General features: G+C 31.4%; 3 protein-coding genes across 8 annotated transcripts; 1 reads left to right on the top strand and 2 right to left on the bottom strand.

Annotated features, from left to right (window-relative positions):
- The first annotated feature begins 718 nt into the window (after positions 1–718).
- LOC124490649 (sodium-dependent proline transporter) lies at positions 719–5,223 on the top strand. Of its 5 annotated transcripts, XM_075730262.1 has the most exons (7): positions 725–1,799; positions 1,877–1,938; positions 2,186–2,453; positions 2,514–2,869; positions 2,941–4,378; positions 4,454–4,633; positions 4,711–5,223. In XM_075730262.1, exons 3-7 carry the CDS (start codon positions 2,217–2,219, stop codon positions 5,212–5,214), a joined length of 2,715 nt encoding a protein of 904 aa, XP_075586377.1. In that variant the 5' UTR covers positions 725–1,799; positions 1,877–1,938; positions 2,186–2,216; the 3' UTR covers positions 5,215–5,223. The 5 variants fall into 5 exon arrangements, with proteins under 5 accessions (XP_075586374.1, XP_075586377.1, XP_075586378.1 ...); XM_075730259.1 differs by having other exon boundaries at positions 719–1,938; positions 2,183–2,453; XM_075730263.1 differs by lacking the exon at positions 1,877–1,938 and having other exon boundaries at positions 869–1,351.
- A 488-nt stretch (positions 5,224–5,711) lies between these two features.
- On the bottom strand, positions 5,712–6,521 carry LOC124490650 (uncharacterized). The gene has a single exon (XM_047053186.2). It carries the CDS (start codon positions 6,417–6,419, stop codon positions 5,790–5,792), a length of 630 nt encoding a protein of 209 aa, XP_046909142.1. The 5' UTR covers positions 6,420–6,521; the 3' UTR covers positions 5,712–5,789.
- Positions 6,522–6,624: 103 nt separating this feature from the next.
- LOC124490648 (uncharacterized) lies at positions 6,625–26,492 on the bottom strand. 2 transcript variants are annotated; one of them, XM_075730258.1, is made up of 8 exons: positions 26,092–26,492; positions 25,299–26,036; positions 22,447–22,994; positions 14,840–14,994; positions 9,958–10,234; positions 9,669–9,852; positions 9,452–9,612; positions 6,625–9,390 (listed from the first exon to the last, which is right to left on the bottom strand). In XM_075730258.1, the coding sequence occupies exons 3-8, from the start codon at positions 22,480–22,482 to the stop codon at positions 7,354–7,356; spliced, it is 2,850 nt and encodes a 949-aa protein (XP_075586373.1). In that variant the 5' UTR covers positions 22,483–22,994; positions 25,299–26,036; positions 26,092–26,492; the 3' UTR covers positions 6,625–7,353. The 2 variants fall into 2 exon arrangements, with proteins under 2 accessions (XP_075586373.1, XP_075586372.1); XM_075730257.1 differs by lacking the exons at positions 6,625–9,390; positions 9,452–9,612; positions 9,669–9,852; positions 9,958–10,234 and adding exons at positions 10,787–12,329; positions 12,398–14,034 and having other exon boundaries at positions 25,299–26,405.
- Between the last annotated feature and the right edge of the window lie 4 nt (positions 26,493–26,496).

Raw genomic sequence — 26,496 nt, 5'->3', positions numbered from 1 at the left:
CAAATTCTGGTTTTCCGGTGGCAAAACAAAAATAGGAATCGACTATGAATATGATGATTATTGACCTTGATAATGATGGTGTAATAATGTTTACCAAAATGTCAAGGTCAATTTTTTGTTTTTGTTTTTGTTATTGTGCAATACACTCAAATATTGAGTATACAAGAGTGGTGGTGGTGGTGGTGGTGGATTTATGGATGTGAAATTCAATTCAATACAATTCATTCCGTTTGGTCGATGGATCGATCGATATAATAATTGGTATTATATGTGCGTGAAAAAAAAAACAATAATTTCATAATCAAACACATAGACATAGACGAAGGGTATCAAACAATTGTGATCGATATATATGTATGTAGTGTGTATAGACTGTCCACAACACTACCACCCACACACATTAACAAACATTATTATTGACCTTGACATTGTTTGTTTGTCTATAGATGTATGTATACGTATTGTGACTGAACAATGTTGTCATTCCGTTCACATAGAATATTTTCTATATAATCCAACACACACACACACACATCATGTGATGCGGCCATACCCGGCATTTATTTTTATTTTATTTTTTTTTTCACTTCTTAGTCTCGTCGTCGTTTTTCCATTCTATATACTTTCACATGTACATGTACATCATTCACCGAAAGATTTATCATCATCATCATCATCATGATCGATTCGGGTGGATGATGATGTTGGGCAAGTGTTTGAGTATGGCTGTGTGGTTGGAACAACATCGAAAAAAATTAAGGCAATAATCACCATACATATGATGTAATGATGTGGTTATATGATGAGAAAGATGGTTTTGTTTTCTTCATATATTCACAGAATCGCCAAAAAAAAATTAACAGAATAAAAGAATTTCAACAATCTAAATTCTGATTCTTTTTTTCACTAGTCATCATCATCATGTTTCATTCATCATCTTTGTTGTTGTTATTTTGCTTTTTCATTCATTCATTCATTCATTCATCGATGATGATGATGAATGTAGAGGTAGTAGAATCTAGAATCTAGAATGTGAAATTACAAAAACAAATCTTTTTTTTTGCGAATCAAGCGCATCAAGCAAAATTCTGTGTTTGTTTGGGAAGTGAAAACCAGAAAAAATAATTCTTCACCATTCATTCAGTGTTTTGGGCACCATTGGCCAAGTCTACATATTGATCCACACATATATGGAGTGAGAAATCATCATTATTGCAATTGGAAAAAATTCCATTTCCATCATTCATCATCATCATTGTTGTTGTTGTTTTTGTTCCAAAACAATTATCATCATCATCTGCTGCTGCTGCTGGTACTGTTAAATGTCACCATCATAGAAAAACAAAAATGTGTATGTGTGTGTCCAGTTGATTTCTTTGTTCAATTTTTCCAAAATTTCCAAATGAAAAAAAAACTTATCGTCATCTACATATATATATATATTGTGTGTGTATCAAGTTTATTTTTTCGTGTAAGTTTCATTCATCATTCAGTTTGAGCAAAAAAAAATGTGTCCAATTAAAAAGTTTCCTGTTCATAATTGGTTTATCAAAAAATTTTTTTTTTTAAATGAATTTTGTTTCATCGACATTTGATATTCATGAATGAGACCATTTTTCCGAGAAAAAAAAAATGAATAATAATCAATAATAGATAAGTGTGTCATTGTGTCCATTATATGATGGATCGTTTTGTTTTGTTTCATTTTTGTTGTTGTTGTTGTTTACGTTGTTGTTGGTGTTGATTCAAGTGTTCGATTTCAGAATAATCATATCGATTTTTGCATTCTGATCATCATGGTATTTGTTTCGTGTTTATCTGTATCTCTCTCTCAGCGTGTGTGTCTCATTCTTGTCCATTATTCCAAGCATTTTAGGTACACAATATCGGATTATATCCATAGGATACATACACACATATAGAGAGATTATTTCACAGGTAAATAAACACGAATCTCATTATTTTTTTCGGATGATTTTGCTTTGGATGTTTTTTTTTCATGTGATTGTGTTTTGTTTGTTTTTGTGTGTGTGTGTGTGTGTTTGAATACATGTGATCGATTGAAACTATGGTGAAATGAGAAAAAAAAAGATGATTGATGAGAAATTTGAAAATATTCAAATCAAATTGATTGATTGTTGATCATTATTATTATTTGTTTTTTGTTTTGTTTTCTTACCAGTAGATAGTAGTAGATACTTACAATAAATGGCAATATGGATAATCCAACCATTGTAATTGATGATAATAATAATAATAATGGTCATCACGTGATTGGAGATGATAATGATAATCATCACCATAATAATAATCAAACAATCGATTTAAATATCGATCATATCGATATCGATGATGATGAAGATGATAATGTTGATGACAATGATGACGATGATGATGATGACGATGAAAGAAAAGCAGAAACAATACAATTACGTCCATATTATGATTGGAGGGTATGTATTTTTGTTTTTTTGTTTTTGTTTTTTTTCCTCACTTGAACTTTCAATTTTCAGTTTGATCCACAAAAATCTGTCCAACAAAATGATAATACATTGATGATGATGATGGGTACGGAATTTCCACGTGTAAGCTCACAAGTGCCTCTATCACCAAAAGATGGTTATGATATTTCATTTGGTTATGATCTTGAAATTGAAAATGATGAAGAAGATGATCCAGATGATGATGATGATGAAGATGACGATGATGAACGTACAATGAAACATCGGCAAGCACCATATCCACCAGCGAAACGTGTACCAAAAAAGAAAAAATCATCATCATTAAAGGATCGTGGTACATGGCAAGGTCGTTTTGATTTTATTCTTTCATTAATTGGTTATTCTGTTGGTCTTGGTAATGTTTGGAGGTATCGTATATAATCATTTCCGTTAGAATCATTAACCATCATTCATTGTTGTTGTTGTTGTTGCAAATCAGGTTTCCATATCTTGTTTATTCAAATGGTGGTGGTGCATTTCTTATACCATTCATCGTTATGATGTTATTGGTTGGTTTTCCATTAATGTTTATGGAATTAGCATTTGGCCAATATGCAAGTCTAAGTCCAGTAGTTATTTATAAACATTTTTCACCATTATTTGCCGGTCTTGGCTATGGAATGATTGCCGTTTCCGGTGTCGTAATGTTATATTATAATATGATTATAGCATGGACATTATATTATATGTATGCATCATTGAAACCAGAATTACCGTGGTCCCGTTGTGATCCATTATGGAGTACGGATCTTTGTTATTCATATAAAGAAAAAGATGATTGTATAGCTAATGATCCAAATGCAATCTATTACAATCGTACTTGTTTCAATCATACGGATGTACAACGTTTGAATCTAACAACCAATCTGGTGGTATCACAAATATCGCCAATATTGGAGAAAAAAGCACCAGCAGATGAATATTTCAATAATTATGTATTGGGCAATATTGAAACCATTGATGAAACGGGCAATATACAATTTCATCTGCTCATCTCATTATTGATTGCATGGATCATGGTTTTCTTATGTCTAAGTAAAGGCGTACAATCATCGGGCAAAGTCGTTTATTTTACGGCACTGTTTCCATATTTAGTACTCGTGATATTATTTATACGTGGAATAACATTACCCGGAGCAATGCAAGGTATTGCATTCTATGTGAAACCAGATTTTAGCCATTTATTCGCTGCACATGTTTGGGGTGATGCTGCTGTACAAGTGTTTTTTGCTCTATCACCTGCTTGGGGTGGCCTCATTACGTTGGCATCATATAATAAATTCACCAATAATTGTTATCGTGATTCAATATTGGTATTGTTTGCCAATGCTGGCACCAGTATTTTCAGTGGTTTTGTCGTATTCTCCATTATTGGTTATTTGGCCCACGAAATGGATGTTGCCGTCGACGAGGTGGTTGATCAAGGCGTAGGCCTAGCATTTATTGTTTATCCAGAAGTAGTGGCCCGGCTACCAATATCACCATTTTGGTCATTTTTATTCTTTTTTATGCTCATTACGTTGGGTTTGGATTCTCAATTTGCTTTGCTCGAAACCGTACAAACAGCTGTATTGGATCGTTTTCCGGCACTTCGTGATCATAAAATGGTTATTCTTTTATTGGTATCAACATTAGGTTATGCTGGCGGCATTATATTCACCACACAAAGTGGTGTATTATGGCTTGGCCTATTTGATCATTATGCAGCAAATTTTTCTGTATTAATCATTGCCATCACTGAATGTTTATTGATTGCTTGGTATTATGGTACGGAAAGATTTTTACGTGATATCGAAAAAATGATTGGACAAAGATCTCAACGTTGGAAACGATTGTGGTCAATTATGTGGAAATATATCACACCATCAATTTTAATGGTGAGCATTAGGTTTTTTTTTTGTGTATTCACTCCAAAAAAAAAATTGAATTTTTTTTCCACTCAAAAAATCTAGTTTCTATTGATATTCAATTGGATTAAACATGAACCACCAAAAAGTGGTGATTACATCTATCCAGAATGGTCAAATATTTTTGGCTGGATTTTGGCATTTATTCCCACAATTATTATCATTGCAACAATGTTGCATACATATTTCACATATGATGGTGGTAAAAATAAATCCATAGCTCAGGTAATAAGAGCATGATGATTTGATTTTTGATTTTTGAAAAAAATTTGATTTTTTTTGTTTGTTTTCTAAAAATTTAGAAAATCAATACTTTAATGCAACCATCCGAAAATTGGGGACCAACACATAAAAATATTGAAAAATTACAAAGACGTAAATCATCACGTTTAGCAATGATGGCCACGGAACAATCACAATCACAACAACAACAACAACAACAATCATCATCTATATCGGAAACGACGAATGGTACGTATAGCCACCGATCGGTAATGCCATTAACAATGAATGGTGGACCATTACCACAACAAACAACAGCCACTACTATTCAAACAAATGGAAATATTGTTGATCAACAACAGGAAAAATTACGTCCATTGAAATTGAAACAAACCGTATCCGATCCGACAAATAAACGTAATTATAATCAACCACCATCATCATCATCAACATCATCGATTTTACAGCCACAGAATTCATTCGATAATCCGTCATTTAATGTTCAATTTCCGGCAATTAAATTGCAACAGCCACCAACAAAATCATCAAAATCAGAGTCGGCTAATCGAACACCAAGAATTTAATTAATAAAACAGTAAACAGCAGATGAAATTATTTCATCAACAAAAAAAAAAAAACAGAATAAAAAATATCTACCTCTTAGTGATTCTAACACACACACTACATTTACGAATTAGAATTTAGAAGACGAAACCAGAATGTTTTTATCGATTCCAAATAATGACGAGATAGCCCATCAGTTAAATCAAACCATAAATTATTATCGTTGACCAAAAACAAATCTTTAATTAAAAAGGGCGACAAAGAAAATTATCTATTTCATTATCATCATCATCATCATCATATTTTGTCCATCATTATCGTAAAAAAAATATATTAATCAATCCAATCAATCAAACAATCATCCATTTATCAGAAATTTTATTTTTTAGCCACATTCATATAAACATCATCATCATGGTTGTCGCTTCAAATATTTATATTCATGTTGTAATAATAATTATTAATTATTAATTGGTACATATTTGTGATATTTGTAATTGAGATTTTACGATATTAATTTCAAAAAAAAAATCATCATTATTTAATTTAATATAATTATTAATAAAAACAAAAATGTCAAGCCCGAAATTAATAATTAATCGATCCATAATTGAATATTATCAAATAAATATCGTATAAATTGTTCATCATTCATTTTCGTTATAGCCAATGGTGATAATCGAATCGATTTCAATCGATAATGATCATTAAATGCGGAAGAAATGTTGTCCGAAATTGTTGCAGAATAATTCCAATAGAAATAATTATGTGAAATATTTCCTGTATGATATGCTGGACCAATAAACATTGATCCATTCTGTTGAGCTGATGATGATGATGATGATGTTGACCAACGATGATGACCAACGGTGAACATTAGATAATAGAATCCAATTATCAATATAATCAATATAATGTGTTTGATGAATGGCCAAAAATCATCGTAATCATTATTGGATGATTCGTTTATCTTTTTTGTTCCATTTCGTTTTGTACCATCTAGTATGGAAAGTTTTTCAACAATTTTATCTACAAATTTATCAGCCAATAATGATAGATTCAATAATTTCGGTGTCGATGATGAAATACGTTGACGACATTTATCCATAAAATTATTTGTTTGAATAGATAAACCATTATTATCATCTTGATGGCCATTTTGATGATAATAATGATGATGATGATGATGATGATAAGATTGATCCATATGAACGATCCAAGACATTTTTCCGAGAACAACAATAATCGATTTGATGGACGAAAACAAACACAAAAAACAAAAAAAAATGAGCAGCAACAAGGAGCAACAAAGGAACTGATTCAGATCAGAACTGGTTGAAAATGATCAATTTGAACTTGAACAACAAGTTGAAAATCTTTGCATTTAGGTGATAGATGGCGATGGAATCGAATTTTTTTTTTACAAAAGATTATCGTTTTTAAATAACGTTTTTATTTTATTATCATTATAATATAAATGAAATTCAAAAACAAAAAAAACAAACAAACAAAATTCCAACCAAATGTGAAAGAATTCAAAAAAAAAACAATCAAAAACATTGATAAAAAATCAACAAAAATAAAAGATTCCAAAAAAACAAAAATTACAGCGAAAAAAAATTACATCTGTGGTGTCAACAGTGGTAGTTATTACAGGTTTGTTTGTTGATGATGGTCGAATAAAAAAAAAATATGTGACAATACAATCGATATATCGAAAGAAAAATACAATTCGAATGTTTATCGCCAAATGTTTTGTGAAAAGAAACAAAAAAAAATTCTATCATCATTCTATTTATCGAATATCGATCAAATCAAAAATTCTAACGCGTCCTACACATCTAAACTATTTAAACATTGAAAAAACTATCATCATATCGATAATAATTTACGAGATTCTCTACATACTAACTAAAGCAACGATGTTGGTTTTGGTTTTTTATTCGAGCCCCTATGTGTGTATGTTCCAAAATTTGGTGAATGGAATGTTTAGCTCGAAAAAAGTCCGTGTTAGTGTTTGTGTTTTGAAGACTAAGCAAAAAAGAAATCTAGATTTCTAGATGTCTATGTGTATGTGTGCGTGTACGTGTCATCATAAAATCATCTGAATTTTGTTCGGGAAATGGCAAAAGTAAGTTTTATTTTGTTTTTGATGTAAATCACATGGTTATTTCCAAACCGGAAATGACACGAGCACCCAATGATATTGTGGCACCTTTTTGATTATTATTATTATTATGACCATTTGAATGAGACCATTTTATTGGATCAACTGAACGTATTGTACGACGTGTTCTTCGTATACGTTGTGGTTGAAAATTTGAATATGCATAGAATGACCGTAATGCATCCATTTCATATGGTGAATCATCAACAATACCATAATAATATGGTGATTGTCGCCTGTTTGCTATTAATGATGATGTTTGCCGTGGAGATCCATTCATCATCATTGATGATTGATTTTGATTATTATCATTCATTTCAATTTGTTCAGCAGAATTATGACGTGTATTACGTTTAAGATTACCGGATTTTGTATCCACACTTGCTTTTTGATTCGATGATTTAATTTTAGACATTTTTTTCATTGGTTTTGGCGGAAGTGTCGTAGTTGAAGTGGTTGTCGTAGTAGTAGTAGTAGTAGTGGTTTTGGATTTTTGTCGTTTAGATTTCAATTTTTTGGCTGCATTTGCAGCGGCCGTTATTTTCGATAATTTATTTTTGTTCTGGTTGCTGGTGTTGCTAGAATTTGCCAATTCTTTCAATGGTCTTAAAGTTGTTGTGGACATATGATTGGCCATCATCATTGATTGTGGATGTTGTTGCGGTTGCGATGGTAGTATATCCTTTAATCTTGTGGCTTTACTTATCTTTTTGTTTCCGGATGCAGCCGTTTTTGGTGATTGTTGTTGTTGTTGTAATTTAGTCGACGATGATCGTATTTCATCCACAGAATTTTCCGATGTATCCATTATTTGTGCACGACGTTGTGCATTGTTTGATGATTTTTGTGTCGACGATTTTCGTTGTGATGCTTCTTTTGGTTTTTTCGATGATTTACGTATTTTACTAATTGGTTTAGCTGTTGTTGTTGTTGTTGTTGTTGAAGTGGTGGTAGTTGTCGTCGATGTGGTTGTTGGTTTGGTTTTTGATTTTGATTTGGATTTATTTGTTGATTTCGATGCTGTTACAACATTGGAAATCTTTTTCCTTGCTACTGTTGTTGTTGTTGTTGGTGCTGCTTGTAATCGAGCTTTTTTCTTTTCATCTTCCTCTTCTTCATCTTCAGTACCATTTTCCGTTTCATCTTGTTCTTCATCATCACTAGTAGTTTCATTTTCACTTTCATCTTCACCAGAAGCCTGTTGTTCTTCTTCACCATCTTCACTACCGGCTGTACCTGTTGGTTCTATTTCTTGTTCAGATTTATTCTCATCTTCACCTACATCAGCTGTTTCATCATCATTGGCTGTGGTTTCTTCTTCCGTCGATGCTGGTTCACCGGAACTATCCGTTTCTTCTTTAGCCGGTGTTTCATCTTCAGCCGTAGTTTCTGTTTCTTCATCAGTACCAGTTTGTTCATTTTCCTCATCATCAGCTGCCATTTCTTCACTTGCTTCTTCTTTTTCATCTTCTTCTGCAGCCGGTTCAGCTTCTTCACCACCTTCTTCGGCTGTTGATTCTTCTTCTTCATCACCATCTTTTTCCGATGTTTCTTCTTCAGCTGGTGTTTCTTCTGAAGCAGTCATTTTTGATGATTCATCGTCACCACCTTCATCTGCGGTGGTTTCTTTTTCTTCATCATCACCATCATCTTCTGTTTTAGATTCTTCATCACCATTATCTGATGATGATTCTTCTTCATCAGCGGTTGTCTCTTCACCTTCATCGCCACCTTCTTTTTCATCCGTTGTTTTTTCTTCTTCACCATCTTCAGCATCACCTTCTTCTGCGGTAGCAGTATCAGTATCTTTATCTTCATCGGTTTCACCAGCATCAGTACCGCCATTTTCATCTTTAGTATCAGTTGTAGTAGCCGTATTGGTGGAACCATCGTCCACAGTGGTTTTAGTCCATGCACCAACACTTGTTGGCTCAGGCATTTCCGATGAACAACGTGATGAACATTTTTCACGACATAATTCAATATTACATGTCAATTGTAGATCGGGACGATCCGGAAATTTAAATGCCTAGTGGATATGCAAAAATAAATAATAAAAATCCGATATGAAAAAAAAATTCCAAACATACCGTAACCGTTGTAAATGCAATGACCGTTGCACCCGTATCACCAGTGTCCAGTGTTCGTTTCCATACTTCAATCAATTTTGGTCGATTTGGACAGCCATCAAAATCTGTCAATTGCAATAATGCTGGTCCATTACTTTCAGCAACTTTTGGATCATCATATGCTATAAACGTGTGTATGAATGAGTTGAATTCATTAAAACAAAATCAAATTCCATACCATAACAATCTTTAACACGAATATCGGTACGTTTACGTGGATCTTTAACAAAAATGGCCAATGTTAATGGTGAACCAACTTTTACTGCACCTTCAATATCCATTGTATGTGGGAAACGTCCTTTCGATATTTCCATCCAACAATCTACACGTGATTGTGTACCATCTTCATCTTCGATCGGTATCTACGGTCAATAGTGAATAGTTTAATATTAATTTTTCCAAATAAAAAACAAAATCAATCAATCGATACAATCAAAAAATATTACTTATCAATCAATTATACTTACGCTTACAACGTCCAACATATCGATAATAATCGGCTTAAAGATGACACGTTTATCTTTTGAATCAAAATCATCATCCATCGAATAACGGCATACCATCATACGTGCATGATCCCATTGTTCTTGATAGATTGGATCATTTTGAAACACGACAATATTTTCGAATCCACGTTTTGCTGGTTCACCATTTTCTGATTCAATATCCAATGTATTCGTTCCACATTGATCCACTGGTATTTGAAATTCCAATGATTGTGTACTCGTATTTGGTTGTATGTAGCTATTGATATATATTTTTTTTTTCATCATGATGAGAAAAAAAATGTGCGTGCAAGAAACCGAAAGAAATGCGTGTTTGTGCGTTTTACAACAAAGGTGATGAATTGTTTTTTTACAATTTTTTGAATTTAAGTGCGAAAAAAAATGAAGAAACAGATGATTTGATATGAAGGGGGTCGTACAAATAACACATAAACATATACAAAACAACAACAATAGCCAAGGGGTTACCATTATCCGATTTGGGATTAGATTACAAAGAGAAAAAAATTGATTCCATTTGAAAAAAAAGTTAGGATTTTTTCCAGTTTCATTACGTTTTTTTTTGTTTTGTTTTGTTTGGAAAATTTTCAATAAAGGAGAATTGGGATTTTGTATGAATAAGGGTAAGGTAAGGTTAATGAGTTATCATTGGGTGATTTGGAAAGAATGAGAAAAAAAAATTTTGGGTTAGTAGTAGATTCTTTGACATTTTCTTAATTCTGAGTAAGAGAGAGAGAAAGAGAATGATAAATTTGAATTTTAGAAATGAAAAATTTTAGAAATTTTTGAATTTTTTTTTGTAAAAAAATTTTATTCAATTTTTTTTTAAATTTTACGAAAAAAAAATTATATCATCATCATCAATTAACTGAGTGAGTAGAAATAGAAAAATTTTTCTGTCTGTATGTGTAAATATCGATCATGTTCATCACCAATTTTTTTTTTTAGAGAGAAGCAAAAAAACTAAACGCAAATTCATCATTTTGGCCACTACTGTCGAAATAGCAACAACATCAACAACAACAACAAAAAGACCTAAAAAACTAAAATGACTAATGCTTTTCGAGCGCAGCGAACAAGCAAATTTTTTTTTGCAGATGAAAAAAAAAATGAAAAATTTTCTGTGTTCTAAAAAAATCTATCAGGTGTGAATTATATTGATTTGGTTAAAAAAAAAATTTTTTTTTTGTCAAATTTTAGTGATAATTTTTAAGAATTTTTTGTGTCCGTTTTTTAGGCATATGAAAAATAGGAAATTTTTTCCTTCGTTGTTGTTGTTGTTCCAATTTTATCATTGACCAATTGTTGCCGTTGATGGATATATGAACAAATCATATAAAGAATCATTGATAATATGACCGTAACCGATGATAGCAACAAAGATGCTGTAATCAAATGTATACGTGAAAAACAATATGAATGATGGCCATTCAATTCGGCCAACGATGTTTGTCGATGTTGACCGGTAATGGATGCTGTTGCAATTGTGAATGATGGTATACGATGAATTTCATCATCATCATCATTATTATTATTATTATTATCGACTACTTCTTCTTCAACACTACCTTCAAGTTGCATCAGTTTTTCCCATGCATTCAATTCTTTTTCATCAAAATCTTCGATTGGTGATATAATCTGTATTGAATGTATCATTGGTGCAAACGTAGCATTCATAATGGACGTATCATTTATCAATACAGATCTTCGTGTACGAACATGACGACCTTCTTGTACGATACCGGCATTTGGATGCTGTAATGTAGCCGACAATCGTCGTAATTCAATTGGAATAGCCGTTGGTGATGATGCTTGTCTAATTTGTCGCATTGGACGAATCAATTTAGCAGATGACGATGACGATGGACGACGAATTTTAGCAGTTCGATTGGCAGGCAATGATGCTTTACGGGCTTTTAATTGACCGGCTTTTTTATTGACAATAGGTCGTGAAACTTTACCTTTGGTTTTATTGGATTTTCGTACTAATCGAGCCGATGAAGATGATCTAGAAGATTTTGAAGCCGATTTTTTAACCAATTTAGCTGCTGTTGGCTTTTTACCATTTGTGGTGGTAGTGGTTGTTGTTGATTTTTTCTTGACAATTTTTTTCGCTGATGACGTTGCTGTTGTTGTTGTTGATTGTTTTCGTAATGCAGCCAATGGTTTTTTGGCTAAAGATTTTTGAGGTTTTCGCACTAATTTCGATGAAGTAGAAGCAGTTGCTGTTACTTTTGGTTTTTTACCAGTCGAAGATGGTTTAGAAGCTACTGATTTAGCTAATTTTTTGACTTTTCCAGATTTTTTAGCTGATTTCAATACTTTTGATGATTCTAAGAATTGAACGAAGAAAAAAAATTAGTTTTCAATCATAAAAGACTTGATTTCATTTTAAACTTACTTTTAGCTTTCAATTTCAATGATGCCGAAATTCGTCGTTTTTTTCTTTCTTCTTCCGTTTCATCGTCATCACTATCACCATTAGTGATTTCAGCTTCATCACCTTCTTTTATTTGTTCATCTTCATTATTACGTCCTTTTTTACCGGCAACTGCTGTTGATGATAATGAAGTGTCACCATTTGTGGTTTCTTCTCCATCATCGCCAGTTACATCTTCAGATTTTTCTTCACTTACAATTTGTTCTTCAGCATCATCATCAGCAGCTTTAGTTTCTTCATCATCGGTAGTGGTTTTTTCTTCTTCTTCATCACCACCACCATCACCGCCAGTAGATTCTTCACTGTCACCAGCATCAGTACCATTACTATCTTCGCTTTTTTCTTCATCTTCATCATCACCAGTAGTAACAGTACTTTCCTCATCACTATCGGGAGTAGTTTCCTCTTTTTTCTCTTCACTATCATCAGAAGTGGTTGATTCTTCATCACCACCATTACCACCATTGGTATCGGAATCTGATTCACCACTTGAAACTGAATCTTCAGATTTTTCATCGTCTTCATCACCGGTTGATGATTCAGAATCGGGTTTTTCTTCGTCATCATCACCACCACCACCACCATCATTACCATTACTTTCTTCATCAACATCTTTTCCATTTTCACTATCACCACCACCGATTTCTTCTTCCTCCTCATCATCACCACCTTTGTCTGTATCCTCCGGAGTAGTTTCTTCTTCATCACCACCATCTGAAGGGGTTTCCTCTTTTTTCTCTTCTTCTTCTGTTGCACTGTCACCATCATCACCATCCTCAGCTGGTGATTCTGTACTAGTAGTAGCTTCATCAGTACTAGTTGTATCAACAGTTGCAAGTTCGGTACCACCATCATCAGAAGAAGCCATATCGTCGGAAGCAACGGAATCTTGACCAGCAACATCAACAATTGGTTGGCAAACATTTTCCATACAGCCACCTTTACAAACTTCAACATTACATGCCAGGAATACATCCATTTTTTCCGGAAATTTAAATGCATTTATAATACCATAGGCGATGATCGTAGCGCCAGAATTACGTACATCACGTGTACGGAAAAAACCTTGCACCAATTTTTCTTTCAATGGACAACCATTTTCATCGGTCAATTTGATGGCATGTGCATTTGGATTACGATAATCAGGTGTATCATATGCATAACAATCTTTCACATGAACATCGAATGATTTATCTGAATCACGTACATAAATCACAACGGTAAGTTTTTCACCGATCGGCACAACACCACCAATTGTTGGTGCAAATGGGCCATGACCACGTTGTATGTCCATCCAACAATCAACAGTATCACCGGGGAAACGTAATTCTTTTACACCAAGCATATCGACACCAAACGGAGCAAATGTTACAGTCTTTTCTAGCCGAGTAACCCAATCACAACTTAATCTTCGTGCTGAATCCCATACTTCTTGATAATCAGGATCATTCTGTATGATGATAACATTTTTAAAACCTTGTGGTATTTGATCGTTACCACCTTTTGTTGTCGCTATCAATTCATTTGCCATTGTACCACATGATGATGATGATACGGAAAATTCATAAATATTTTGGCCACCAGCAGCATTCACATAACTTTTATTTTTTCATTTTTTTTTTTAGTTTTAAAATTTAAATTTTCATTTTTCATTGTGATTTTTTTTTATTTTGGAGTATAAAAACGTTTTCCAATTGATGAGGCGTGTCCGTTTTTGTTTTGAGAGAAGAAGAAGAAGAAGAAGAAAAAAGATAGAAATCAACATCAACATCATCATCAATTGATTGAGATTTTTTTTTTTAGTTTGGTGTAATAGTTTTTGTTTTAGGTTATTTTTAGATTTTATTTATTTCTTTTTGATTGATTTAGAATTGGTTTTTTTTTGTTTTGTTTAGTAAATTTTAGTTTTAGAATCTATGTATATCGGTGTTTTTGTGCTTGTGTGTATGTGATACATTCATTCAATGGCAATGACAACAACAATCTCCTACCTGGTTTTTTTTTTGATTTTGCATCATTCAGGTTACTAGGCATTCTGTATTACTGTAATATATTAGTAATTGAACAAACAAACGAAATAAAAAAAAAATCTTGCATTTTAACACATTCCACATAAGAATCAGAATATATTTTTTTTCATTCCAGAATTCTTGGAAAATTTTCATATTTTCGTTTATGGATAGTGAAAGTCAACAAACAAAACAAAAAAAAATTTTTTAGTCATGATTAGTAAGTTTAACATTCGATAGATGGCAGTCAATAGGGGAGTGCATGCAATTTTTTTTTTTAGTCACCAGGAAATGAATAGAAAAGAAAAGCATGCAACAAGCAAACCAAAATAAACAACCAGACACACCCACACCACAGTAATTAAATGAATGAATGGATGAATGAAAAACTTACCGGCAATTTGGATCACTAAAATGTCCTTTTGAAAATATGATACCATTGAATGTATTATCGAATTCGACCATCACTTTCATACCGCTACGATCACATTGTACATTAAGACGTGTAATCTGTGGTACAACACCAAACGTCAGGCCAATTATGCAAAACTAATGAAAGATAACAAAAAAAAAATGACAGATTAATGTGGATATAAGAAAAAGGAGAAAAAAACATTATTTGTCCTCGACTTGGACTCTAAAACGTATTTCGTTCGGAAGATGCTTGAAGGCAATCGATTCATGTCGAGAGCAAAAAAAGGAAAAAAAATTCAATGTTGGAACAAACGAAAAAACAAAAACAGAATGAATGAATAAATTAGATTTGCAATCAACGGATAAAAGATAAAATTGCACAGGCAACAAATCGATCGATTCGATTGGATTGATACCGAAAATCCAGATTTTCAAATTCACATCACATCAGATCAATCATTGTTCCATCGACAACAGCAACAACAACAACAACAACAAGATTTGACCGATAGGTTCCAAGGTGGACGAAACAAACGAAAACAAAAAACAAAAAAAAATAACGAGAGCAAAATGAAAAAACAAAACGGAAAACAACAAATTCATCATCATCATCATCAACAACAACAACGCCAAAGGCAATTTCATGTGAAAATCAAAAAAAAAACTTGATTTTTTTCCCTTTTTGATCATTTTCCATTTTCATGAATTCTTAATTCTCAAGGTTTTTTTTCTGCTCCGCTTTTTTTGCCACAGCTTGCGTGTTTGAGTTGTTACCTGCTGTGTTTTTTAATTTTTTTCATGTTGATCCATATTCAAAATTCAACGATAATTGATAAACTAAAAATAACACAAATGAACGGCACCTGTTGATTGATATTGATTTAACCTTAATTGATTAACAACATTCCATTATAAAACCAATTCAAAATCATCCAGTTTTCTAAATTTCTAAATTTCAACTTTCTCTTTCACATTTGATTGATTTAAATTTCATTTATCCATTCATGCATGCCATTTGAATGATGGCCATCGATGGATGATGATGATGATTGTTGATTGTTGGTTCATCAATTGATTTACACCTTTCTGGCAATAAAAATGATTCCATTCCATTTCATTAAAATCAATCAAATACACACACACAATTTATGATGATGTTTGACATCATCATGTCATGAATGAATGGATTCTTGAATTATGATGATCCAGATGATGATAATCCAAATTTTTTTTTTTTTGGATACTTTTCATTCACTCCATTTTTTCTGGATTTAAATTTCATTTACATTCAGATAGATAAACAAAAACAAAATGGATGCTGATTTTCTGTATGATCCAAAATCAGAAAAAAAATCGTTTTTTCTTCAATCTTAAATGTCGAATAATTAATTCACTCTTTCAAATCACAAATCTAGTCGTCGTCGTCGTCGACTTTCATTTTTGTTCATGGACACATGCACACAGACAACTGTGATTTCACTTGAAATTCAAAAATTTTTTCTTCATTGACCATCACTCATACAGACGAAATGACGATTAACGTTGATGATGATGACGATGACGATGACGACAAGATTTGAAATTGACCTGCACAACAACAACAACAACAAAACAACGATGAATGAGATAAATAAAAAACAAATAAAAAAAAATCAGATTTTTCATCATCTCACTATATAGTGATGTGATCATATCAATGGTGATTGTGAAATGAACAAACTTCTTCTTTCTTTCTTTTCTATCTGATTAACTCATTGAATACTCTGATGAAAAACAAAAAATTGATGGCTATTTCGACCAACAAAAAAAATAGTTGAAAATCGGATCAAATTAAAATAAAAAAAAACTTGGAGGCGTTGAAGAGTGAAAAAAAAACATCGATTATCGTCGTCGTCGTCGTTTTTTGTTTCGACAACATTACCGGTGTCCATGTCGAAATAGAGCAAAAAAAAAAACTTTCACACACAATCAGGAACACATCCTCCTACTGCCCTCTCACGATAACATTGACCAATGTCAATTGATCGATTGATCAATCGATTAATCACTATATATATATAATTGTGTCCAATTATCAATCAATCAAACAAACAAACCAACCAACCAGCCACCAATTGATCATCAAAATTGATACAATTTAACTTTATAAAAATATGAAATCCTCTTCCTGACTTGTGTGATTGTGTCACACACACAAAGATGATGAAAAAAAAATCGATTTTCTGATAAAAAGAAACAAAACAAAACAAAAAATGAAACCATGTCATTTCGATTGAGATGCTCGAAAATGATCTCATCAATCATCATCATCATCATCATCAAAAAGAAAGAAAACCTTCGTAATAAGAGGGCCAGCCGACCATTTTTTTACAATCAAAAAAAAAAAAGTGTCGGCCATAATTTAGTGTAATATGTGATGGACAACATTATCGATATTATCGTTTGATAACAATCGAATAATAATCATGATCCTCATCCTCATTATCAGTGAAAAGAAAAACGAAGAAAAAAAAATTGGTCGTCTTCAGCAAAACGAACAAAAAAATAAAAATTATTCATGTTCATCATTAATTTCTTTTCACTTTTCTATTGATTGTTCTTAAAAGATAAGAAAAATAAGATTCCATTGAAATGAGAATGAGTTTCAAGGTGAAATTCGTCGTAATCTCATTGTACAAAATTGAAACAGACACACAACACACACATATCGTGTTTATTGATTACGATTTTTTTTCTTTCTAAGATCATTAAAAAAAAATTGAATTGAAAATTGGGCGTCCATGTTGTTGTTGTTGTTGTTGCCAAGCGATGGCCCATACAACAACAACAACAACAACAAGACGACTTACGATATGGCGAGCATCATCATATATGACGTGCAATAAAACAATAAAAAAAAAACATACACACATGCAGACTGACATCTAAATTGTGATAACACACACACACACAGACAGACCTTGGGTTTTCCCCCCAATTTTTTTTCTTAAGTTTTTTTTTTAACACGACAAACAAGTTTGATTTGATTCGATTTTTCTAATTTGCTAATTTGAAATTTAAAAATTTTTTTTTTGTTGAAAAATTAGCTTTTACAAATGATAAATAATAAGCAATTTTCTTTTCATTTCTTTTCTCGAAAAATATACATTGTTTGTGAGTTTGAAATTCAAACTTTGAATTTGCCCATTTTGTTTGTTTGAACCAATTTATTTCGACCTTTTAATGATCATGGATCTTTAGTCATTTACAGTGATTAGTTACCACATTACTAAGTATTTGCCAAGTATTTGTTTTGTTTGTATGGATACATAGATCCTGGATCAATACAGGAAATCAAACAAAAAAAAGCCTATCCCTACTAAATTACTCATAATCGATTAGACTGATATAAACACTGCCCTTTGGGCATCCGTTTTAATTTGTTAAAAACAGTTGAAACAGTACAACAGTACTTGTTGTTGCCATGGCACAAAATACCTAAATACACTCGAATCAACTTGTTTCCGTTTGCTCATGATCATCATCTCTGAATGATGATGATCATGACATTTATTATTATGATCATCATCATTCAGAGATGAATCAATCAATCAATGATCAATGATAATGACCAATAACATCATAAATTGATTTTTGAATCATCATCATGATCATCAAGATGAAAATCAAATTATGAATAAAATTCGCAATGAATAAAGGTCATTTTTTTGAAAAAAAAATTAAAATTTTTCTCTTTAATTTTGTTGTTTTTATTTATTTCAAACAAAAAAAATTCTAGTCATGAACGAATCAGAAAAAAATTTCAAAATAACAAAAATTAAGCGGAAAATGAAGAAATCCAAAATCCATCTCCATCTTCTTCATCAAAAAAAAAAAACAGTGAAAATGGAAAAGGAATGATTAATGATTCAATAAAAAAAACATATTCTCCACCTCCTCCCACTACATGCTGATATCTTTGACCTTCAAAATGATAAAAAAAATGGCCACGATTCAAGTCTGCGTGTGCGTGTGTGTGTGTGTGTTAATATCATAATCGTACATATAATAAACAGCAGCTGAGAATTTTCTTTTGTTTAAAAAGGAAAGGGAAAAATTTTTTTTTCTGATTGAATTTATAATTGAAACATTTGTTTCTGGAACATTGGTGCACACGATAAACAAGGAAAACGCACACACACACACACACACACACACAAGATGAATATTCAAATGTACAACAAAAGCATGAGAAAATCTAGATCAATCAATAACAAAATGAAACAAAAAAAAAATTTTTTTTCATTGCCCAACTACTGCTGTGAGTGTCTTTTTTTTACACATCATCAATATAATCGATCATTTTTGTTTTCAAACGAAAAAAAAAATTTTTTTGACGAATCACTGTGTGTTTGAAACTCAGCAACAAAGAAAGATGTTTTGGTCAGATTCTCAAATTTCATCACCACCACCACCACCACCACAAAGAAAAACAAAACAAAATAATTTATCAATCTCAAATTTCTGATTAGGAAATTAATCAGCTTTGAAACAAACAAACAAAATGGATGGATGGATGGATGGTCAATCCGATTATTTCATCATCATCATCATAATTGTCCTGTTTATTATTAACATACACACGTAAGCCACCAAATCGATCATCATAATGGAAATTTGTCAAAAATTTTCGTTTTTGATCAAAAACAATGACAAGGTGACAATTTGATTATTATTAATTTGATTGATCATGTTGACGAAAAAAAATTTAAATTTAAATTCAATGAAATACAATGACAAACAAACAGAATCAATTTCATTCTTTGGACATCCAATTGATGAATGAAAACAAAACAAAAAAATGGCCATCAGCAACAAACAAATGTGGACAGTGGACATTGAAATTCAATGACAATTCACTTTCAAAAAAAATTTTTTTTTTTTTTTGATTACTAAAACCTGAAACAAAATTACAAATCATCATCATTATCTTGTTTGTGGATTTCACATCTTTTTTATTATTTAGTAATTCAGGAGAAAAAAAAATTTTCAATCAGTCATGATTGATTGATTGATTGATCGGTAACAAAAAGACAAGATGATGACAATAAAAAAAATCAAGATAAAAAATAAAAATTTGAAAAAATTATGATCGATTCGTACGATGATTGATGACAAGAATTTTTTTCTTTTTGTTTCTGAAAATCAAGAAAAACAACAACCACATCAATGACACATCGACAACGAGTTTTGATTTGTTAATGGGGAAAAAAAAGCAATGAAATAAAATCGAATTGAATTTAATCCATCATCATCATCAGAACATCTGTGTGTTTTTACAATTTTACAAATCATTGAAAGAAAAAAAATCAGGAAGAAATCAAAAAAATGGACAAAAAACCACACACAAGGTGGAATTGATTATTTTCGATGTCATTTTTTTTCGTTTGATTCATAATAATCATCATCATCTATGACTGTCAACAATCAATTATTGGATATCCATCATGTGGGTGTTGGGTGTGTGTAAATCACAAAATAACCACGATACGACATCATCAAAATTGGTCATTTTAAGTGAAAAAAAACACACATCAAACTGGTCGACTATATTGATGGAAAAAAGAAGATGAAAAAAAGTCCATTTATTATTAGAAACAGAGAAAATTTTTCAACTTTTCCAGTACATGGCATTAATCTATTTCAAAAAACGGATATCTTGTTGTTGTTGTGGTGGTTGGATTCGATAATTTTATGAATGACTCGGCGTGTGTGTGTGTGTGTGCAAAAAAAAATCCCGATTTTTTTCAATTTCACCAAGCTATTTCTGATCATCCAAACGGGTGAAAAGAGTGAAATTGAAAATTTAAAGTCGAACGAGATTAACATGATGGAATTATCTTTTCACTTTTACTTTTTCATCTTGAAGTTATTTTTCCTCATTTTTTTCTTTGCAGAAAAAAAAGAAAAGATTCGTCATTAGATCATCAGATTTGGATCTGAATCATCATGATGATGATGATCAAGTATTTGAGTGGAAAGAAAAAAAAATTGAAATCTCAAAAAATGATGATTTTTTTTTCATTTGGAAACCGAAATTGCCTACAGAAAAAAAACTACATGAATTTTTGGTAATCAAATGAGATTATTGCGTTCCAATGATTTAATTGTCATCATCATCATCATCATCAACACGCATAGACAATCTGTCATATTGATCAATCAATCAAATTCTGTTATCGAACCAGAACATCAAGAAAATGAAATTTACCGAAAAACCTATTAGAATTGATGTCGAAACAGGAATTCAACCAATGACCCAGACACACACACAGGTACATGAAAAAAAAACAAAACAAAACTGGGTCAACAGAAATATTTTTTGACCCAACCAAAATAAAGAAGAAAAAGATGACGATAAATAAATAGAAAAAAATCCCGTATTGATCACATAAAAGCAAACAAAATGGCTTCAAGTATACTCGATGTTGATGATGATGATGATGATGAATAAATTAAATTTTGATAACAATTTTCTCTCTCTCACTCACTCACTCACTCTTTTTTTTCTGTTCTCAATCAACAGGTCATTGTAAAACGGATTGGACTGTGTGTGTGTGTGTGTGTGTGTATGTGTACGTGTGTGTTTGGCGATTGAAATGATTGAAAATTTAAATTTCAAAATGAAGAAAAATAATTTAATTATTGTCATTACATAAACGATATGATGACGATGATGATGATCGGCCATATCGATAATGAGATTTGGATTGAATAAAGAAAAAAAATGACGAAAACAAAACACACACACACAAAAAAAAATCAGTTCAGATCATGCAATGGTGATGATTGACCTCATCATCATCATCATCATCGTCGTAGTCGTCGTCGTCGTAATAATAATTTAAATCTCATTCAATTTTGGAGCCAAAAAAAAAATTGAAAAATCATTTTTTTTCATTTTGATTTTGCACAAAATTTTCAACAAAATGAAAAAAAATTTGACAATAGGAAGATGGTGATTTTGTTTCATTTTCATTTTTGTTTGTTTGTTTTCATTGAAAAAAAACACACACACACACAGGAAGTATGTACAAAATGAAAAAATGAAAAAAAATTGAAATGATGATAATTTGAAAATTCAATTCAATATAAATATACCATTCATGAACAATGTAACAAATTAATTTGTCATTCAGTTAGATTTTCTTTTTACAACGAAAAACAGCTACCTTTTTGAGCTGTCTAAAATTTGCCGGCAACGAAAAAAATTGTCTCATATGTTGACTATGGTCTGTTGGTCAAGAAAAACAAAAAAAAAAAAAATCTCTACAGTTTGACCAAACAATCAACAAACAAACAAACACGCACGGAGAAAGAGAGAGACTGAAACTTTTTGTTTTGTTTTGTTTTTTTTCATTGAAAGATGACCGCAATGAATGTATTGTTTTTTTCAAATCAAATCAAATCGAATCAATCAATCAATCAATTTGGCCATTATTTATTCATCAATTGATTCATTGTGATGAATGAAAATGGCGAAAATTGCATTTCCATTGCAAAGGTAGTAGTATTATCATCAAAACAAAAAAAATTTACGATTCTTACCTGCAAAATGGCACAAATGAATAGTCGTAAGATCATGTTGATGATGATGATGATGATTTCGTTGTTTGGTCAACTGGATGTGTTTGTGGCAGTGTTAAGTAAAAAAAATGTAAGTGTGTGTGGCAGTATTGGTTGAAACTTTTTTTTTAAATTTTTTTATTTTCAATCTTTTCACAATCAATGGTTCCGTTGTGGTGGTGTTAAGTTTTTTTTTTTTGGCACTTGAGTATTACACACACATACACATACACAGAAACAAACTAAACAAAAACGGACACAGGTTGAATAGAATTTTTTTTCTAGTGTTGATGATGAGGAAACAGAAGAAGAAGATGGTGAAAAAAAACGACCACAACTTGCGTGGGTAGGTGTTGATTGATTGATTGATTGATCAGCGGGTTTTTTTCTGAGCTCTTGATTTTTTTTTTGTTTCGTTTTGAAGAAGAAGGAAAAAAATATCACAATTGTGGTGGCAGTGGGTGAGATACTTTTGTATTTTGTATTCCCGCCAATTTGATCAGGCAACGACAAAAAAAAACTGGATGATCCTAGGTGTGGAAAATGGAAATGGAAAATATTTATTCGATTATGATCAAAAAAAAAAAAAAATTTATTTGATTTTACAGAAATGAAACTTCAACGATGATGATGATGATGAAACTTTATTCATCATTTATTAATCAACAAATGATGATGAAAAAAAAGAAAAATTTTTCACGTTCCAAGAACAATTCGTGATCATCATCATCATCAACGGAACAACAACAACAACAACAAAAAAAGTTCAAAGGCCACAAAGACAAGAAATCAATGATCATAAATCATCATCATCATCAAATGAACAACATCATCAAATAACGATTGTTACAGCAGAACATTCGTATACAATAAAAAAAAAATGTTTCAATCATCATCAACAACGACGACGACGACATGTTTATTGTGCACAGAGGCCAATTTTTTTTTTATTAGTGATGCTAGATTAGTTCATCATGTTGATGATGATGAACTGTATATGTCTCTGACATTCGACATCATCATCTTCATCATCATCGACAAAGAAGTTGTGGATTGATGATGATGATGAAGATGTCAGGAATGTCGCGGAAAGAAATATTTTAATTTCAATATTTTTTTTTTCGTTTATTCATTATAATAATTATCATCATTGTTTTTCATGTCCATTTCTTTCCGGATCAAATCTTCAATCAAATATATGGATGGCCATAAACAACAACAACAACAACAACAAAAAATCAATTGTATTGAATATTGTCTGAATAACAAACGATCAAACATATACTACACAATTCAATGTATATGTCTGTGTGTGTGTGTGTGTGTGTGTGTGTGTGTGTGAATTTTGTTTCACAAGTTTTTTTTTCTAGTTTTTGTTTTAGATCGTGATCCAAACAATTTCACTGTTCATGTTGTGCTGTCCGGGATCGATCAGTTACATCTTGGTTGTTGTATATTACCATCCGGATATATTCGAACAAATATATCGAATTACAGATAAAACAGAAATGTTTGGCCATTTTGAATATGAAACAAATTGAACGATGATGAAAAACAAAAATTTTGGATAAACAAACACACACAAGCACACAAGCACTCACGCAAAACAAACAAACTAGCAAAAATATTTTTTCATCCGTATAAAGCAAATGATGATAAAGGGACAGATTGATTTAAATCTTTTTCCATCAAAAACATAAAAACAATATATATCTATCCACTATATCAAATAGATTGATTACCGGCGTGAAAAATAAAATTAAAATTTCGACTTTTCATTCAAAAATTCATTTCCTGTCCATATATAAAATGCTAAATGTAGATGGTTGTTTACATCCACTATTTTTTGACGGTAGTTTATATGTGCACGCATAAACGCGCGTGTACGTGTGCGTGCACATTTTTCTCATAATTGGATTGTGATTACAATTAGGATTGTAAATACAAGAAATTCTTCGATAATCGATCGATCAATTATCGAAGAATTTTTTTCTATTGATTTTTACCAATCTAATAACTCCATTCAAATGTAAAAAACATTTGTGTGTTCATGTGTGTTTGTTTCTTGTAAATCATCAAGGCTTAATTATTATCATTAAGATGATGATGATGATTACTCCACCCAAATGATAATAGAAATCAAAAAGAAATTTTTTTTTGTTTTGTTTGCCTTAAATCCAAAAACAAAAAAAATTATTATCAATTGCAGCCACGGCTGAATTAGTTAATTCAAAAAGAAAAAAACTGGATTTTTTTCATCTATTAAATACCATGGTGGTGGTGAGGAAAAAAATGGATTTTTCCCTCTCCACAATTAATACACACACGCACACGACAATAATAATAATAATAATGAAAAACAAAGAAACAGGTAAGAAAAAAAGGTGAATATCGAATAATCAATCAAATCAATATATATATAGATTGATTATGAAGAAAATAAACACCTGTTTGATCAATAAATTGTTGTTGTTGTTATTGTTGTTTATATATGAAAAAAAAACAGCGCCATCATAATCATAATCATCATCATTAGAGCATTAGACACACAAACATCATCACCACCACTATTAGTTTTTGTTTCGCAATCCGCATTGCGATGATAAGATTATGATAATGATGATAATTTTTACATCATGATTATGATAATGGGACTAGAAGATAATGCTGTTGATGTTTATCATCATAATCATCATCTATTACATCTTTTTATTCATTCATTCATTCAATCTAACAAACAAACAAGAGAAAGAAAAGAAAATGATCCCGGAAAAATTACTAATGAATAACCGGAGAATAGCAAGAAAGAAGAAAAAAATAACAAAATAACTCACAGATTTCGTTTGCTATAGTTGGTTGGTTATTCGATGAAACGTTGTTGTTGTTTTTGTTGTTTATTTATTCAATACACACACGAAAAAAAAACCACAACCGGTCAACCGGTGTTTCATATGCACCATATATATATATATATACAAATATTATACACCATTACCACACCAACACGCGCACACACACACACGCAACAAATGAATGAATCAATTAATGATTCGATGATGGTGATCAACAGCAGCAAACAACAAACAAACAAACAAAATCAAATAACACAAACTTGAATCGTTGAATGCAGAATATTTATACCTCAAATAAAAAAAAATTATTTATGACAAACGAAACAGACGAGAATTGTTGATGGTGGTAAAATGAAGAAAATTTTTTTTTACAAATAAAATTTTTATATTGAACCACGTTTGTTATCCATTACTATTCACATATATACCACAAGAATGATAAAATGGAGACAATCATCATCGTGGATCATTTATATATATGGATATAGCCATCACTTGTATTTGTATGTGTGTGTGGCTAGCATCACATCATCATCATCGAAGATTATTGAAGATGATATCACACACACACACACACACACAAGCACTTATTTTGCACTTTATGATGATTGAAAAGTAGTAGCAATAGAAAATTGAATATGATGAAATAGAATATTGATGTTACATTTCTTCATTTCTGTTGAAAAAAAAATAAACTAAATATATATAATATACAGCTACCTGCTTCATTAAAAAAAAATTAAATAAAACACAGGTGAGAAAAAAAAACACGTACCTTGTATATATGAATAAAATCTGTATTTTTTTGTAATGAAAAATTTTATCACAAAAAAACCTCGCTCTCTCACTCTCTCTCTCACTCCCTCATTCTCTTTACCGGTCAGTTGTTAATTTCTAGTTTTCAAAGATGCTACTTCTACATTCACAAGTGGTCAAGTGTGTGTGTGTGTGTGTGGAAAATGGGGAGGGGGAGCGATGAAAAAAAAATGATTCAATTATCACTGTTTGTAAGCAGAGAATTTGAAATGAAACAAAAAAAAAAAAAAAAGAAATTGAGAAACACATTGATGACGAAAGAATTTGATTGATTGATTGAATTATATTACAGGATTATATTATATGAGATTTATGATGATGTTGATGCTCTGTTGTGTTGGTGAAGAAGAGAAAATGAATGAAT

The sequence above is a fragment of the Dermatophagoides farinae genome, chromosome 4 (assembly GCF_024713945.1).
Source record: "Dermatophagoides farinae isolate YC_2012a chromosome 4, ASM2471394v1, whole genome shotgun sequence".
Taxonomy (NCBI): Eukaryota; Metazoa; Arthropoda; class Arachnida; order Sarcoptiformes; family Pyroglyphidae; genus Dermatophagoides; species Dermatophagoides farinae.
This window is presented reverse-complemented; position numbering and strand designations above follow the sequence as displayed.